Raw genomic sequence first — 16,899 nt, forward strand, 5'->3', positions numbered from 1 at the left:
AGTCTCCCATGAGTAAGGAGAAGTGACCGTGAGGCTGTTCACTAGATGACAGCAGTAAGGACTGACAGAAGGCTGGCTCAGCTAAAGACAGTAACTTCAAAAGAACAGAAATCAAGGGGGGAAGATGATAACAGAATAATGATGGAAAGGAAGGAAAGAGAACAAAGTTACCTTCCAGAGCCTGAGGTTTAAGAGGCTATAAATGAAGTAAAGCAAGGAGTAGAAAAAAACACTAGGAAAATAGATTGAGAATTACAGAAGGATTGGCTTTGCATGAAAAAGCAGTTCCTGAAGTTACAGCCAAAGTAAAGGGTAGTGAGAGGTGAGTGAGGAGATAAGGAAGGAGGATACTTAAGAGCATGATGATGATGACGATGATGAGGTGTGGTTATGTGCATGCATGTGTGCTAGGAACAAGGAGACATCCTGACAGATTAAAACAAGGAAAAGTGGCATGGGGGATTCTGGCCTCTGTCAAAAGGAGGGAAAAAAAACCATAGAGCATGAAAATGTCTCAATCCAGTCTTTACAACACTAATTCCAACTTCCTGTTATAGTTCATCTTAGTATCTTCCAACCATTTTGCACGTAAAAAATTTCTTGTCCCACTTAACATATTTAGTGCACTGAAATATGGAAATTTTGGCTTTTAAAAAAGTAGGTGGGTCATACAATGGCATAAAAGGTTCTAAGCACACAAAAAAATTGCAATGTGATCCTGTAATATTTCTGGGGATACAATAAATATCATAATACTTTTCTTTTTGTGACTTTTCTATAGAACATCAAACTTGTGATGTAGCATTTCAAAAATGCAGTTATTTAAGTGAAAGTCTAGTATGGATTTGAATACCACCCCATTAAAGCAGTGGTTCTTAAATCTTTATTTTCAGTCAGGTACCCCTTTTAAAAACTAACAAAAACCATGGGGCATTCTTCATAGAAAAATGTACCATACATATAAAATTTTGCAGGCTATTTCAAGGACATTAATAAGTCCAACTCTAGAACTTTTGAGAGATAACCATGGCTAAGGCTATTTTGGAAATATATTAATTTAAATTAATAATGTTCTCCATAGTCAAGGATAAAAACATACATTCAGTAAATTATCCACTAAGCTGTTCTTAACAGCAAGGTGATATACTTCTACTTACTCAATCACATTACAAAGTCCCCCTCATGGCTAGCACCATTCTGGAAGGCAGGCAAACTCTACTGATATAGGTCAGAAAGGAACTCATAACTAAAATAACCAGTCACAGATCAATAAGAGATACATATATATAATCAAATCCATCATATTTTTTAAAATGTAAAATGTTTACTGTGTTCTCTCATCTTCCCCAAACAACTGGAAATTCATTCACCACTTAACAATCCCAAGAAATTGAACACTAAATTTTCAGTAAGTCCCAAAATATGACAGTAAGAAATAAGTACTGGATGAAAAAACAGGAAGCATTGATTCTAGTCCCTGCCCTACCACTAATTAGCTGTCACCTTATGGCTTAAGCAGTTCATTTAATTTCACTAGCTTCAGTTTCCTCCAAACTTTTCCATGAAGTACGTAAAATTTCCATTTCCTATTAAGAGGTGAATTAAACCACTAAGACGTCCTTTAAATCAACTAGCCCATTATGAGATAAAAGTAAAATGCACCATTCCAAAGAAAGATCATCAATGTCCTCCCCTAAGCCTCACAAAACCCACCCACCAAATCATGATCACCCAAAAGATACATATTCTGAAAACTCTCATATTCATCATTAGTGTTCTGTCTCTAGAATAGAGAAGAACTGATCATTTGTTAGGTAGAGTTTTCATTCAGACAGAAATAATAGCCACCCAGCTGAAGGGCTACCCAACTGATCAAGTCTAATCTTATTTTATAGACGAAGAAACAAGGGACAAATAAGTGACCTGACCTTAGTGGCAGAGCTTGCACTTAAACCAAATTACCTCATTGCCTGTCCAGTTGACCTCTCTCATATTCCAGCCACCTCTACAGCAAAACATGATTAGAAACTGCCTCCTCTGTCCCTAGTGGTTACCCCTTGAGAAGCTGCTTTCCCCAGGGCTCTCCTGGTTCCTTCCTGGGGCTAAGATCTAAATAGAGTCTAGGTTTTCTCTTGACCATGAAATGATGTAGGTCTCTTGCCCTGAAGATGCTTTTTTTCCAATGTATATTCATTTATGAAGGATGCAAAGGTAGATCTCTCTCACATCACACAACTGATACAGACTCGCTGAATTTAATGAAACCCTCTGCTTGCATATCCCCAATTTATGCTCTTCTGAATCATTCCTTTGGTCTTTAAGCACACTCATTATCAGAATACTAGCTGTCAGGGGTCAGGAAATGCCTTATACACGTTCACATAGTACACAGCACATGACACAGTGCTCTGCCTGTAACAAGTCACCAATAAATACAGTTTAATGATTAATCCTTAAGGGTTTAAATTGTGAAACTATAAGGTGACCTCTACTGTCTTTATAAGTTATCTTAGATGGCAATAACCTCCTCAATTTACTCTCTTTACTTACTCCTTGCATTTAATACCAGCTACCTCCCAAAGTTGAGATATAAATTCTAGAAAGTCAACATGGCACTCTCATATGCTCTTCAGCCAGGTGCTTTACATGGTCTTTTACCTTTACACAACCATGCAGAATAGGTATAATTACTCCTACATTTCTTTAGAGAAACTGGGGTTCAGACAGGCTGATCTGCCAGAGGCCATAAAACTGTGGCCTGTGACATAGCTAAATTAAAAAAAAAAAAGATACGAATTACCTAGTGCTATTATCAAAAAGCGTATTCTACACTATTCTGAGAGACAAGTTATAAAAGTTGTTAAGCTTAGCTGTAGAGGCAATAAGCAAGAGAAATTCAAAATATGTACCTGAGTAATTCTAGAAGGCTTAGCAAATGAAATGAGATTTGACTTGACTCAAAAGTAATAAAGAGGAGGCAAAAAAAAAAAAAAAAAAAAAGAGAAAAGGCATATGCAGGGGTCAGTGGGGCAAAAATTCTAAATGTGGGCACTCATCAATAAACTTTTAAAGACTATATGGCTAAAGTTTTGAAAAAATGGCTTTTTTTCAAAAAAAAAAGATCTTTTGTAGATTTATGTTCATGGACTCCTTTTCTCATTTAATAAGTAGAAAGTAAAACAGAACTAGTATTAAATATTCTTTGGAAGGGTAAGTAGTAAAACTGTTTAGAAATGAGGAAAGCCAAATTAAGATTATGAAAGAGAAAAACCATAGAAATGTATATGTGATGATTTCTCCATAAAATATTCTGCTGTGTCTCATCATTCTATAATTCCTCACCTTTTCCAAGCCATTATAAGGCATTCCCTAAGCTTCAGCCCTAGGATCCTATTTACAATCTACAGATATCTTTTATACACAAGGGCAACCAATCCTACTAGTCTACTATGGCTAGAAATCTAAGGCTCGGCCATCAGACAATTCACAGAACTTGAGCCTTGACCTAGTCATCAGATATTTCAGAGACTGAGTTTACCCCATCTGAAAAATGTACCCCCACCTCACCATGATATAATACATATCATATACATACAAGCATTTAAGACATTCTCATACCAAACTAAAAAATCAGACCTTTATTCTATAAAATTATTTTATTGTTTCTATAGTAATATCCCGGGAAGAAAACACTTACGTAATGGCTAAAGTTTGTTATCAGTACATGTTTACTGATAATTTTTGGTTTTACTGTCTATTTCTGTACCTACTAACTTCTTTTAGTTTTAAAATCATTTTAGGTGATGATAGGATCAAGAAATACTACAATAAATATGTATCTCACCACAGATAAATAGTATCACAAAGTACCTTACCTTGGCTTGAACTCAGTGTTTTTTATTTGCTTAAGTGTCATGCAGATAAGTTTCAAGAGTACATAACAAATTAAGAATGATCTGGTAGAACAAGTCCAGTGGGACTATTTTGGGGGGAAAAATGCCAGGTTGATGTTGAAGTTCCTCTGGAAGAGTAAATGTGAAAGAATGACCAATAAAATAAACTAAGAATAATAACAGGGAAGTTGAACTACCAGATATCAAGATACCAGATATCTAATGCAATGAATTAGAGTAGGGCATCTGCAAATAATCCAATTAGTAGAAATATATTTACATGAATGTTATATATAGGAATTAACAGGAATTAAATATATGGAAAAAATATATAGGAATGTATACATTATATGTAGTTATAAATAGAAATTCAGTATATGCAGAAGTGTTTCAAATCAATGGGAAAAGGATGAGTTATTCAACACATTATACTGGGAACACTGGCCAATTCATTTGGAGAAAAGGCTCTATCATATATACAGCATATCATATAAATTCCTTATCGATTAATGATATGAACGTAAAGCAAAGAGAAAAACACAAAAATATGTGTATAATTACTTCAGGTACAGATGTACAAATCTGTTATAAAAATTTCTGCCTGACTAGGCGTGGTGGCTCACGCCTACAAATCCCAGCACTTTGGGAGGCCAACGTGGGAGGATCACTTAAGGCCAGGAGTTCAAAACTGGCCTGTGCAAAAAGCAAGGCCTTGTCTCCACACACACAAAAAAAATTTTAATTCGCTGGGCATAGTGGCATGCACCTGTAGTCCTAGCTACTCAGGAAGTTGAGATGGGAGGATCGATTGAGCCCAGGAGTTTGAGGCTGCTGTGAGCTATGATTGTACCAATGAACTCTAGCCTGAACAACAGAGTGAGGCATTGTCTCATTAAAAAAGTTTCTCCCTGATTAAAGATACCACAAGTGAGCATAAAATATGTGAGGAAAATACATGCAAGGGGTTAGTTAATATATACAATAAAGAGTTCCTGGCCAGGCATGGTGGCTCACACCTGTAATCCCAGCATTTTGGAAGGCTGAGGCGGGTGGATCACCTGAGGTCAGGAGTTTGAGACCAGTCTGGCCAACATTATGAAATCCCATCTCTACTAAAAAATGCAAAAATTAGCCAGACGTGGTGGCATGCACCTGTAATCTAGCTACTCGGGAGGCTGAGGCAGAAGAATCACTTGAACCCAGGAGGCAGAGGTTGCAGTGAGCCAAGATTGTGCCATTGTACTCCAGCCTGGGCGACAAGAGCGAAAGTAGTCTAAAAAAAAAAAAAGAAAAAAAATAAAGAGTTCCTACAAACTAGTGAGAAAAAACTCCTCAGAAAAAGAAAGTGAGCAATAAATGGGCCAGGTCAATAAACACAAGTCAGAGGTGTGGCAGAGGAAAGGGAAAAAAAAATGTTGCTATGTACACCATACTTCTGAGAATATGGCCTATAGAAACATTAACACTAATGTGCAACAGTATATGAATGAGATTGTTCACTGTGTTACCATACGTAATGACAAAAAATTGTAGATGTATATAAGGGAACGGCTTTGATGTATCTAAACAATGGAATAGTACGCTACAGATACAGAATTAGAAGACCTACATGTATGAAAAGATCACTATGACACATGAAGTAGAAAAAGCAACTGAAATATAATATAGCAATGGTCCTATATCATACCACTATGCGACTGGCATTAAAAAGTGCACACTTTTTAAAGTGATTACTTCTAGGGAGTGATAGTAGGAAAGAGAGGAGTTGACTTTTCAATTCAAACTTTATATACTTCTATGCTACAATGACTATATATTATTTTTATAATAAAAATGACTCATGCCTCTAGTATCTGATATGGTGTCTCTGCTTTCTACCTCTTGCTCCCCAAACCATGTTCTACTTCTGTCCACTAGGGTTTTCATCATCTCACCTGCTAAAATATACTCCATAGCTCTGTACAGAAAAAATCTACTTGTACATTTAGTCTTTAACATGACCACAATTTACCCTTCAAGATCCATCTCTTCCTTGCAACTCCCATAAACAGACTGAGAACCCCTGACATAAACACTCTTGTTTTCTCCCATGCATGGCCATGGCTCATCTATTTCCATGTTTCATGCAAAAGCCACTACTTTCATGAAAATTATACTTTAATTTTATTGTGCTAAGATTTGTGATTATTAATAGAAGGAAGCCATAGCTTCTTGTGTAATACATGAATCACAGAGGCCAACTTCAGCAATGTATGATGAAAGACTCTTAGATTCATTTCACAAAGATTTACTGAGAGCCTCTGAGGTAATTACCAACAGAATAAAGTACATATAAAGTTACATGAATACTTTTCATGCCCTCACAGGGGAATCCCAACAAGTTTTCCACACCAAATGCCTCCAATTCACCAGCCAGTTAGGTTGGTAGATAAGACATGGACTCTGCAGCAACACAACCTGAGTGTGAAGCCAGGCCTTGCCACTGCATGACTTCAAGTGAATCACTTAACTTTTCTCTATGCCTAGTTTCCTCGTCCATTAAATAATAGTATCTGCCTAACAGAGATGTTAGAAGAATTGAGAATTAAATGAGCCAATACATGTAAAGTACTTAGAGAAATGACTGGCACATATGAAATACCTAATGCTTCATACAACTAACAGAAAGCACATAGTCCGTGGGTCTCTGACAGTCACCAAAATGCCAACTTCCTCTTTTTCTCATGTGATACCAGGACATTTACAGACACAAATTACTCTCTGGCTATCACATATTCATTCATGAAGGGAAGGCCGAGAAATGCCAACTGTGTGACACTGTGCTAGGTACAGAAATAAACAGATCCAAGAATGTGGTGAGACATAAGCTTAGAAAAGCAGGCAACTCATTTAGGACTACGTCTAACGTTTCACTTGATCTTGAAACACAAGAGCCACTGAAGGAATTTAAGCATTGGAGATACATATCATACTTTTAAAACTTACTCTGACCTCAGAATACAAAATGGATTGTGGAGGCAAGATTGAAAGGAAAGCAGTTAGAAGACTGTTGTACAAATACATGTAAGAAATTCTATGAAGTGATCTATGAGCAATGGAGATAGACAAAGGAATATTTAAACGATATTACTTTAAAAGATATTACAGTCAGTCCTTCATATCCTTGGGTTCTGCATCCATGGATTCAACCAAACACAAATTGAAAATACTGGAAAAAATTTAAGAATACAGTATTTAACTACTATTTACATAGCATTTGGTATCCACATTACTTATAACCTAGATTCCTTTTCATGTAATGGTACTTTTAAAAAAGTAATCTAGAGATGATTTAAAAGTATACAGGAAGATATGCATAAGTTATATGCAAATACAATGACATTTTATATCAGGTGTTTAAGCATCAGCAGATGGTTGACGGGGGGCGGGTAGCAGAGCCAAAACGCAAGGAAACGAGAGACAAGTGTACAAGGTAAAATCATGAATCCTGGATATCTGAATGAATGGAGGAGATGAGAGAAAGGACAGTCCTCAGATTTTCTGCCAAGAAAGAAAGGGTAGATGGTGATGCCATGAACAAACAGGAAATACCTTCCAGGAAACTAAGAGAAGTCTGCTGGTCAGAATCTTATTTCTCTTACTCCTTTCATTCAGTACAAAATTACAACAGTCCATAGAGGAACTCTGCTTCCTCCTCCTAAGTAGAAACTGTCACCAAAATTTTTATTTTATTAAAGACTGCCTAGACATGATCTTGGATCTTTAGAGCTTTTCAGGTTAAATTACAGCATGTTCTTGGCACTGAGGACACAAAGATGAGTGACAGACTATTTTCAGATAGCTTTCATTCTAACAGATGTGATGAACAGCACGATAAGATGAAAAGAAAAAAGAGACAGAGAAATTAAGATAAGTTTCTAGGAGACCACAACCACTGTGACTGCAGCTGAACAAGTACTATAGCACCGGAAATGAGTAAGAAGGAACAGACATGAGAGTCAATACATTAATAGAACATGGAAATTAATTAAATCTTAGGAAGGCAAAACACAGGAACCTAAATGACTGCTATGACTCTAACCTAGACACTGTTCATGAATATAGACACATTTGGTCAGACATTCCTTCAAGACATACAGATAGAGGCCAGGTGCAGTGGTTCACGCCTATAATCCCACTTTGGGAGACTGAGGTGGGCAGATCACCTGAGCCCAGGAGTTCAAGACCAGCCTGGGTAACATGGAGAAACTGTCTCTACAAAAAAAAAAACACACACACACACACACAAAAATTAGCTGGGCATAGCGGTACACACCTGTAGTCCCAAGTACTCGGGAGGCTGAGTAAGATGGATCGCTTGAGCCCAGGAGGTGGAAGTTGCAGTGAGCCAAGATCATGCCACTGTACTCCAGCCTAGGCGACAGAGCAAGACCCTGTCTCAAAAAATCAAATAAACAAAAAATAACCCAGACATACAGATAGAAATCCATAGAAAACAGCTGGATAATCAGTTTTACAGGAATGCTAAACAACATTAAAACACATGAAGTGATTCAAGACCTAGATAGCTTATAGAAAAAGAAGAATGAGAAGGCAGCCAATGAAGCAACACTAATACTCAAAAGAGAGGGAGGCTGAAAACAAGTATCTACCTTCCTCATAGAATCCTTACATAGAATTGAGATTCACATATCATACAATTTGAGAGTCATATGTTAGAGGTCATTTGATCTTGTCCATCATTTTACAGATGAAAATTTAAGTGAGTTTCCAAAAGTTCACATGGCTGATTAGTGGAGTTTTCGCTCTGGTGTTCTCTAGGTTGCTTCCAAGGCACCCTCCCCTTTCCACTCTCTGTCCTCTAAATCTTCTCAGAACCTCATGGAAGTGGTGTTCCCAAGGTAACTGAAGCAGGGTGATTTTGAAGTTGAATGTATACAAAAACTGCCAACCAAGTGCCTCTAAATATACATACACACACACAAAATACACACACACATTTATTTATTTTTCTTGGGGGACGGAGTCTCGTTCTGTTGCCCAGGCTGGAGTGCAATGGCACGATCTTGGCTCACTGCAACCTCTGCCTTCCGGGTTCAAGCAATTCTGTTGCCTCAGCCTCCCCAGTAGCTGGGATTACAGGCACATGCCATCACACCCAGCTAGCTACGTTTTTTGTATTTTAGTACATACGGGGTTTCACTGTGTTGCCCAGGCTGGTCTTGAACTCCTGAGCTCAAGCAATCCACCCAACTCGGGCTCCCAAAGTGCTGGGATTACAGGCATGAGCTACTGCACCCAGCCTTTTTTTTTTTTTTTTTTTTAAATGGCGTCTTGTTCTGTTGCCCAAGCTATAGTGCAGTGGCACGATCTCAGCTCACTGCAACCTCCGCCTCCTGGGTTCAAGAGATTCTCCTGCATCAGCCTCCCGAGTAGCTGGGGATTACAAGTGCCTGCCACCATGACCAGCTAATTTTTCTATTTTTAGAAGAGATGGGGTTTTGCCATGTTAGCCAGGCTGGTCTTGAACTCCTGACCTCAGGTGATCCGCCCACCTTGGCCTCCCAAAGTGCTGGGATTACAGGCCTCAGTCATCGTGCCCAGCCCCTTTAAAAATATTAATGCTTTGTCCAGATCACGATTTTGTGAGTTTAAGTGAGGTTAACCACCATTAACATCTACTCAGATACTTCTGAGTAAGAGTTAATGTTAAAACCAATTATTCTGATTAGGTTTAATGTTTGCATTTCAGAATGTCCTAATACACAGTTAAAGCCTACTAGTTAGATCATTTTCTGCTTAACAAAGAGAAAGTTTCTGTTTACTACAATTTTAACTTCCAATGGGAAACCGGAAGGCTAGGCTATTCTTCCTTTGGCAATAAACACCTGGATACTGTTCTCTTAACACTCTGTGAACGGTGATTTGGGGAGGTGAGAAAGGTATATTTAGCCTCTAAAGTGTATATCACAACATAATCCTATCAACTTTAGGTCACACATGATAATCTCAAATTGCTAAAAATAATAGCTCCAGACCAAAATGACGTAACTTGCATATCAAGACTTTATTGCATATTCTCGTGTAGCATATACTGTTTTCTGTCTATCTTGTAAAATATATAGTGCCTTACCTCTTCAACTAAACTAAGAGCTCCAGAAGTTTGTTTTCTGATGTATTTTACAACATCCAGTCCAGTGCATGGTACATACTAGGCACTCAAATATTTAATAAAATTATTTATTTATGAAAAAACGGAACATACTCTCTAACCCAGTGATTCTCAGCTTGGGAGGAACAGGTACATCAAAATAATAGGGACATCCTTGCTCCTCCCCCTTTTAAAAACCACTGTCACTAGGAGACACTGATCCTGACAAGTGTTCTCTCACGTGTCATGGGTCAGAAAAAAAGATTTAGAACTATTCATCTAGTATAAAACTAATTTTATAGATAGAGAAGTCGGGCTTACGTAAATTAAACAATTTGTTCACACTCATTTAACATTACTTGCAAATTATAATCACCTAACCTATTGTTGACTGGTTTCAGGTTCCTAACTAAAAAGACATTTGAAGACCTGCCTCAAATCAGAAAATCAGATGACCTTTTAGGGTTTATGTCCTTATAATCCTAATCATTCCCCCATAGAAATAGATCATTTATCTCTAAATGACATCAAATGCAAGATGTTTGAACATTTTAATACTATCATCTACATAAAATAGGGTACTAGTTAATGAAAACTCTTGCCTAGGGATAATGTTCTTAAATGCAATCCAAACCATCAAGTTGGGTTTCTTTCTTCACATAAAATCCTCAACTGAATGTGAGAAATATTACAAGGGAGAATTTCTAAAAGTAAACTTGTGGCATTAAGTAATTTCAATTTTAATTAGTATCTATAAAGATGTGAAACACTAATGTAGAACACTAGTTTTCGTTTTAAATTTAAAATGCCTTTATAACTTTTAATCAATATTTTGAAAGTATTCTGAATCAAACTGAGATGTAAAAATTTATTCCACATTTTAAAATATATAAAGAAAAGGAGGAAAATATAGGCTACAGAAATGTATGTATAATATAACCTTAACATATAGAAATGCATAGAAAAAAACTGAAAAAATAAAGCAAAGATAAATTATGCTATCTCAAGGTAAGAAAATTATGAGTGACTTTTTTCCCTTTTATTACATTAATATATTACTTTGACATTGTGAAAAGGTGATTTGAAAGATTTCAAAAAGGGGAATTTTTTTTTTATATTTATATGGCTTAGAAATATTCAAAACAAATTCACAACAGACTTTTAATGTGAGATAAATTCACAATTTAAAGTCATTCAGATCAAAATGCCTTGGTGAAAACAATACTCAAGCTTATTTTAAAAAAAACAAACAAACCAAAAAAAAAAAACTGAGGTTTTCCAGATAAGTACACTTTTGCCATCAATCGATATTATTCCTATAAATGTTTCAATGTGCCAGTACATACAGATACATGTACACACACACAAAAATTAAGATTTTCAAAATTTCAAAGAAACCAATGTTAAATTTCCAATGAAAAAAACACTACTTAAAATATGAAATCATTTCACTGAATCTGACTAAACATTTAAATTCTAGTTACTAGATGTACATTCAGAAAGTACCCCACCTAGGCTATAGAGAATAAACCACTTCCTTCAATAGCACTGTTGCACTGATTGTGATTTATTTGTTATGAATTACTTTCCCACTTTAAAGCAGCTTTATAGCATAACTTGTGTCATCAAATCCATTATAAAGCATCCATCTCCTATCACAATAGAAGAAAACAACCTAAAAGATGCACTAAGCCTAGATTTCAATTTTATGTAAATAGCACTGAACCAGCAATTGTTTAAAACAAAGACATTTAAACGAACAAATTCAACCTACATATTAGATTGGATTATATACCTTGAGGTAGTATATGCAAAATTTATAATCTAATACATGCAATGAATTTAAATTATATTATGACCACTCTATAGCACTAAGAATTCTTATTACTAATAATTTTCCTTCAAAAAGATTTATATTTTATTTGAAAATATTACTGTGACTGAAAATTTTGTTGGACTAGAAATAGGACAGCCTACAAAACGAAGCCTTTTTACTTTACAGAATGAAATAGTATACTACCTTTAAAAAAAACAAGGAAAAAAACCTACACTAAACAAATACATTGGTGTTTTTTAACATTCTGTCCTAGGACTTCTCTTTCATTTATCCCAAACTCTCTGAGAGATCTCATTTATATCCCTATCCCTGGAACTATCTACCCTTAAGTCTCTCCCTAATCACATTAATCCTTCTGTCCTAAGCTTAGGCATATTATTTATAAGCAAAGCTAAGAATGTATATTTGAGAAATACCTCCTCAGCAATGCAGAATAATCTAAATTGAGTAAGTACCAACCACACACCAAGAAATGCTATAATGACTTAATATATACTATAACGGCTCATTTAGCATTGCAACTACCAGAAAAAACAAGAACTATAACCCTACTTTTGCAAATGAGGAAACTGTGGCATAGTGTTAAGTAATTTGCTAAAGGACACACGACTAGTGCTGAAATCTAAATCCAAGCACTCTGACACAAGTACCAGTGCTCTTCTAAATTAATGTGGAAACTAGCAGTGAGAATCAACTCTGGTCACAAAAATCAGAAAAATAGTGAACATTTGGATACAAGAAAAAGTTCAGGAGAAATAAAAATTTCACAGTATGCATGAGCTGAAATAAGGAAAAAAAGGTTTACAAGGACCTTACTGAAAACTTCAAGGGTTCTAGAATCAGAGATGATAAATGAAAATTAAACTGTGTTAATCAAATTTAAATGGCATCAAAATTTACTAATATTCTGTATATTTAGGTGCCACACACTGTTTTTAGTGACAATAAAATACACATACACAGGTCTTCATAGATTCAGCATAATCCTTATTTCAACCTGGGATTTTCAGAAACATGACCTTAAAGACAGGGAGAGGTTACTCCATTTGAATAATCCTAAAAAAAACATTTAGTTTTAAAAAAGATATAAAATAAGATCATTGTATATCTCCAGATATAATACATTATTTCCAAACACCATTTTGAATTTATGTGTGTGAGCAAAAGACTTAGTAATGGCACCAATATCCAGAAATAACTCCATAGTAACAAATATAACGAATTTTAAAGCAATTAGTAAAGGAAAAGGAAATTAATATTGTTTGGGGACTACTATGTAGATGTATAACTATTCTATCTTGACAGTGTATTCTTGGGGGGGGTAAGGAAAATGAAAAATATAGTATGCCTTTTATTTACAAAACCATAATAAAAAATCCCTATATGTGTCTATTTTTATAAATGGTTATGTGAAAGAATATACATTAGACTGTTAAAATGGCTAAATGGAGAAAGGGGTAACAGGTAAAAGGGCCTACATAAAAACATTGTGAAGAATTTTTAAAAATCCCTCCAAAAAAAAAAAAAAACTCAGTGGAAGTAACTTGAGCATCTCAATTCATTAGACTTTAACATAATAATCCACTTTTTAACCGCATTTGTTCCTTAAGTAGTAATAAAAGAACATTACTTCTTTGAACTAAGTTCAATGATCATTTCCTGGGCATGTTCCAAGAGCAAGACATTATGACAACTGCATCATATGGGTTACTTTACTTCTCAGAAACTTGTAAGGCAGACATTATTTTCTCATGGATAAATGGTATTTTTGGCAATGCCGACCTATAACAGCATGTTCAATGCACTATGGACACAATTTTCAGGGACACAAGGTAACTGCCATAAGCCCAAGAAAAACTGCATAATTTATCTTTTATCCACTGTCAATGAATGAAAACTTCAATACAAATACAAAATCCTTCAGTGGAGTATAATTATCCTTTATGAAATAACACTATCAATGCCATTATGAGTAATAATTAAATTTAAGAATTAGTATCTTTCTGAAGAAATGTGCTAAAAGTACTATATGTACAATATGTACTAAAAGTCTTAAAAATGACCATCCCTTTTTATCCAGCAATTCCACTCTAAAATTGTATCTTTTATATAACAATAAATTGAAACACTTAAGTTCCTATAATAACCAGACAGCTAGACAATGGAATACTATGAAATCTAAATTTATTGGTATTAAAAAAGGGTCTATGTGTGGTTGTCAGAGACTAAGGGGAGGGCAAAATGAAGAGTTGTTTAATGTTGCACATGATTAAGTTAAAATGGGTTTTTCAAAAAGGCAGATGACCACTTTTTAAAAAAGGACTAATATACTCTAAAATGTAGAAACACACACAAAGTATAAAAACGAAGACTTCAGTATCACAAACATATTGCTGTGAATGCTGTTTCTACCATTTACTCGTTTTGTGGCCTTGGGGAAGATGTTTACACATTCTGGAGCTTCAGATCCTCCAACTATAAAACCAGCATAAAAATAATCCCTACTCTCTATGATTATTATGAATACTAAGTGATAGCAGATATAAAGAATTTAGTACATTTGGTGTAAAGTACTCATTAATATTGCCTACGATTACTGCTTAAATGCATCAAAATGCTACATAATTCTAGATTCCATAGGATTAGGTATGAGCTTCCTCTTAAATTGGTTCTCAATAAACAATATTATTTAAGCTGGTCCTTACAATGGCACCAAGCTAGCAAATATTAAGAAACTAAATTATACAGTATTTTAAGTCAAACAGAATTGTTGTTTTACAATCCAAAGACCACAAAGTGATCTGAAATTTAAACAGACTAGCAAATGACTTCATTTCTTAGGACTGCTAATTTGCAGGATTTAGAAACATACAATTGTCTATACATGAATGTCAAGTCTCTTGTTTAAATAATACTAGCAGAAAAAAAAAACTAAAAATAATTTTTAAATACCCTACTAATGATAAAGTTGGTTTCCTTGACAATGGATTCAGTTTTATCCCTAAGATACTTATCACTTAACAAGATTAAACTGTTACAGAATAAAAGTTTGTTGCAAGAAAGTAATGTATAACAATGAAAAGGGCACTGGAGATTCAAAGAACTCTATTGGAATTACAATTGGCCTCTTAACACCTATGTAAAATTAGGCAATTTATTTATTTTATATGAGCCTCAGTTTCTCCATCTACCTCAAAGTTTCTTACAATGATCAAATAAAACATACACAAAGCCTGATGCATAGCTGATATTCAAAATGTTAATTCACCATCCTATCTCCCCTTGAGAGGTAGCTCCCAGAACAGGAAGCTTTACAAATAACAGAAAAAAGCAGTCACCATGTTCAGACTGAAAGCAGTTGGCCATAAAGGTACTTCTATTAAATCAGAGACCTAGCCCCTAAGGGGCTACTCTAAAACTCGAGGGCAAAGTTTGTATCTTAGTTTTATGTCCCCTATGCCTAGCATGCTTTTCTAATTTAAAAAAAAGAGCACGCAATAAATGCTGGCTAAGCTAAATTTTATTTGTCCTCTCCCTCCATTCTATTCTTTGGCTAAAGTACTTAGCACATAAAAAGCACTCAAAAATTATTTTTTACTAAAAGGATGTATAATTGCCTTAGAATAAAACAAGAAAGTATATACAAATATACATAATGTGATTAGAATTTGTAAAGTTAAAAAAAAAAAAGCAAGGTAATTAGTGTTAGAAGAAAACTCTATATTTAACATTCATGTAATTCATAGATGGTACCAGCTGTTCATGGAGACACGCTGTTTTGAGAGTCTAAAGCAAATTATTTTTAAATTAAGCAATTAGTGTTTCAGTTTTTCCAGTGTAGGTGTACATACAAAGAGAATCTTAAAACATAGCTGAGAACATTCTGAACTAAAGTTTTTTTCACTAAAATAAACCACTTCCTTTACAAAGCCCACATAATTTTAAGCAGAAAGCCAATTAATTCTGAAGTTACCTGTGTAAGTATAAAATTCTCCTGTCTAAATAAAAATACTCAGTGATGAATAAATTAGTGAAAAAATATTTTCAACGAAAAATATATTCAAAAGGGGAAACCAAAAAAGATGCATTAAATATGACTATGTTAACAATCTACTAAAAAGGATTAAAATAAAAGAGGCATTTTAAGTGCATTATTGAAAAGTTCACACAGATTTAGTAGGATTCATAATATCTCATATTTCTTTGTAATATAAACTTTTCAAATTAATCACAGGATTTATTTCCAGGATAAAGATAAAATCTCATAATACATTTGACCTGAGCAGGAAAAAAAAAAGAGGTTGCATTTTCTCATAAAAATCAAATGTTACTATGTTTCCCATTTACTGATGAGATACATAGATGGCTAAGAGAAAGACAAATACAGCAAAATAAACAAGTAGGAAAATAATGATCTTAGGGAAACTGTTTATAGCTCCTTTATCTTTTTTTTTAACTTCTTGAATCTTCAATAGGGAACAACCTGACATTAAGAACCAAAAGTGGCCGGGCGCAGTGGCTCACGCTTGTAATCCCAGCACTTTGGGAGGCCGAGGTGGGAGGATCACGAAGTCAGGAGATAGATATCATCCCGGCTAACATGGTGAAACCCTGTCTCTACTAAAAATACAAAAAATTAGCCGGGCGTGGTGGCGGGCGCCTGTAGTCCCAGCTACTTGGGAGGCTGAGGCAGGAGAATGGTGTGAACCCGGGAGGCGGAGCTTGCAGTGAGCCAAGATTGCGCCACTGCACTCTAACCTGGGCGACAGAGCGCGACTGTCTCAAAAACAACAACAAAAGATAAGAACCAAAAGTATGACAATCATCACCTGAGTTATAAATAATATTAAAGATATTCATATACAGATATACTATGTAAAGTTTAACAGATTAACACTATGAAAATGGTAAAACAATGCTAGAAAGAATATAACCTCATCATATAAAAGTAGGCTTTACTTTCTAAACAAAAGTTTTACTTGAAGGGAAAACTAGATAAAATTCAAGAGAAAAGGAAA

At 35.1% G+C, this 16,899-nt stretch overlaps 1 protein-coding gene across 6 annotated transcripts in view; it reads right to left on the reverse strand.

Annotated features, from left to right (window-relative positions):
* LOC105465656 (HBS1 like translational GTPase) overlaps positions 1 to 16,899 on the reverse strand; it is a 97,776-nt gene that overhangs the window by 47,474 nt on the left and 33,403 nt on the right. The window contains exon 1 of one of the 6 annotated variants that reach the window (XM_071096484.1): positions 8,209 to 8,324. The exons of the other annotated variants lie outside the window; for them this stretch is intronic. Coding sequence (XP_070952585.1) covers positions 8,209 to 8,290 — 82 coding nt within the window. The 5' untranslated portion in view covers positions 8,291 to 8,324. Of the gene's footprint in view, positions 1 to 8,208; positions 8,325 to 16,899 lie in introns of those variants that run through there. 6 annotated transcript variants of the gene reach the window in all.

The sequence above is a fragment of the Macaca nemestrina genome, chromosome 5 (genome assembly GCF_043159975.1).
Source record: "Macaca nemestrina isolate mMacNem1 chromosome 5, mMacNem.hap1, whole genome shotgun sequence".
Lineage (NCBI taxonomy): Eukaryota > Metazoa > Chordata > Mammalia > Primates > Cercopithecidae > Macaca > Macaca nemestrina.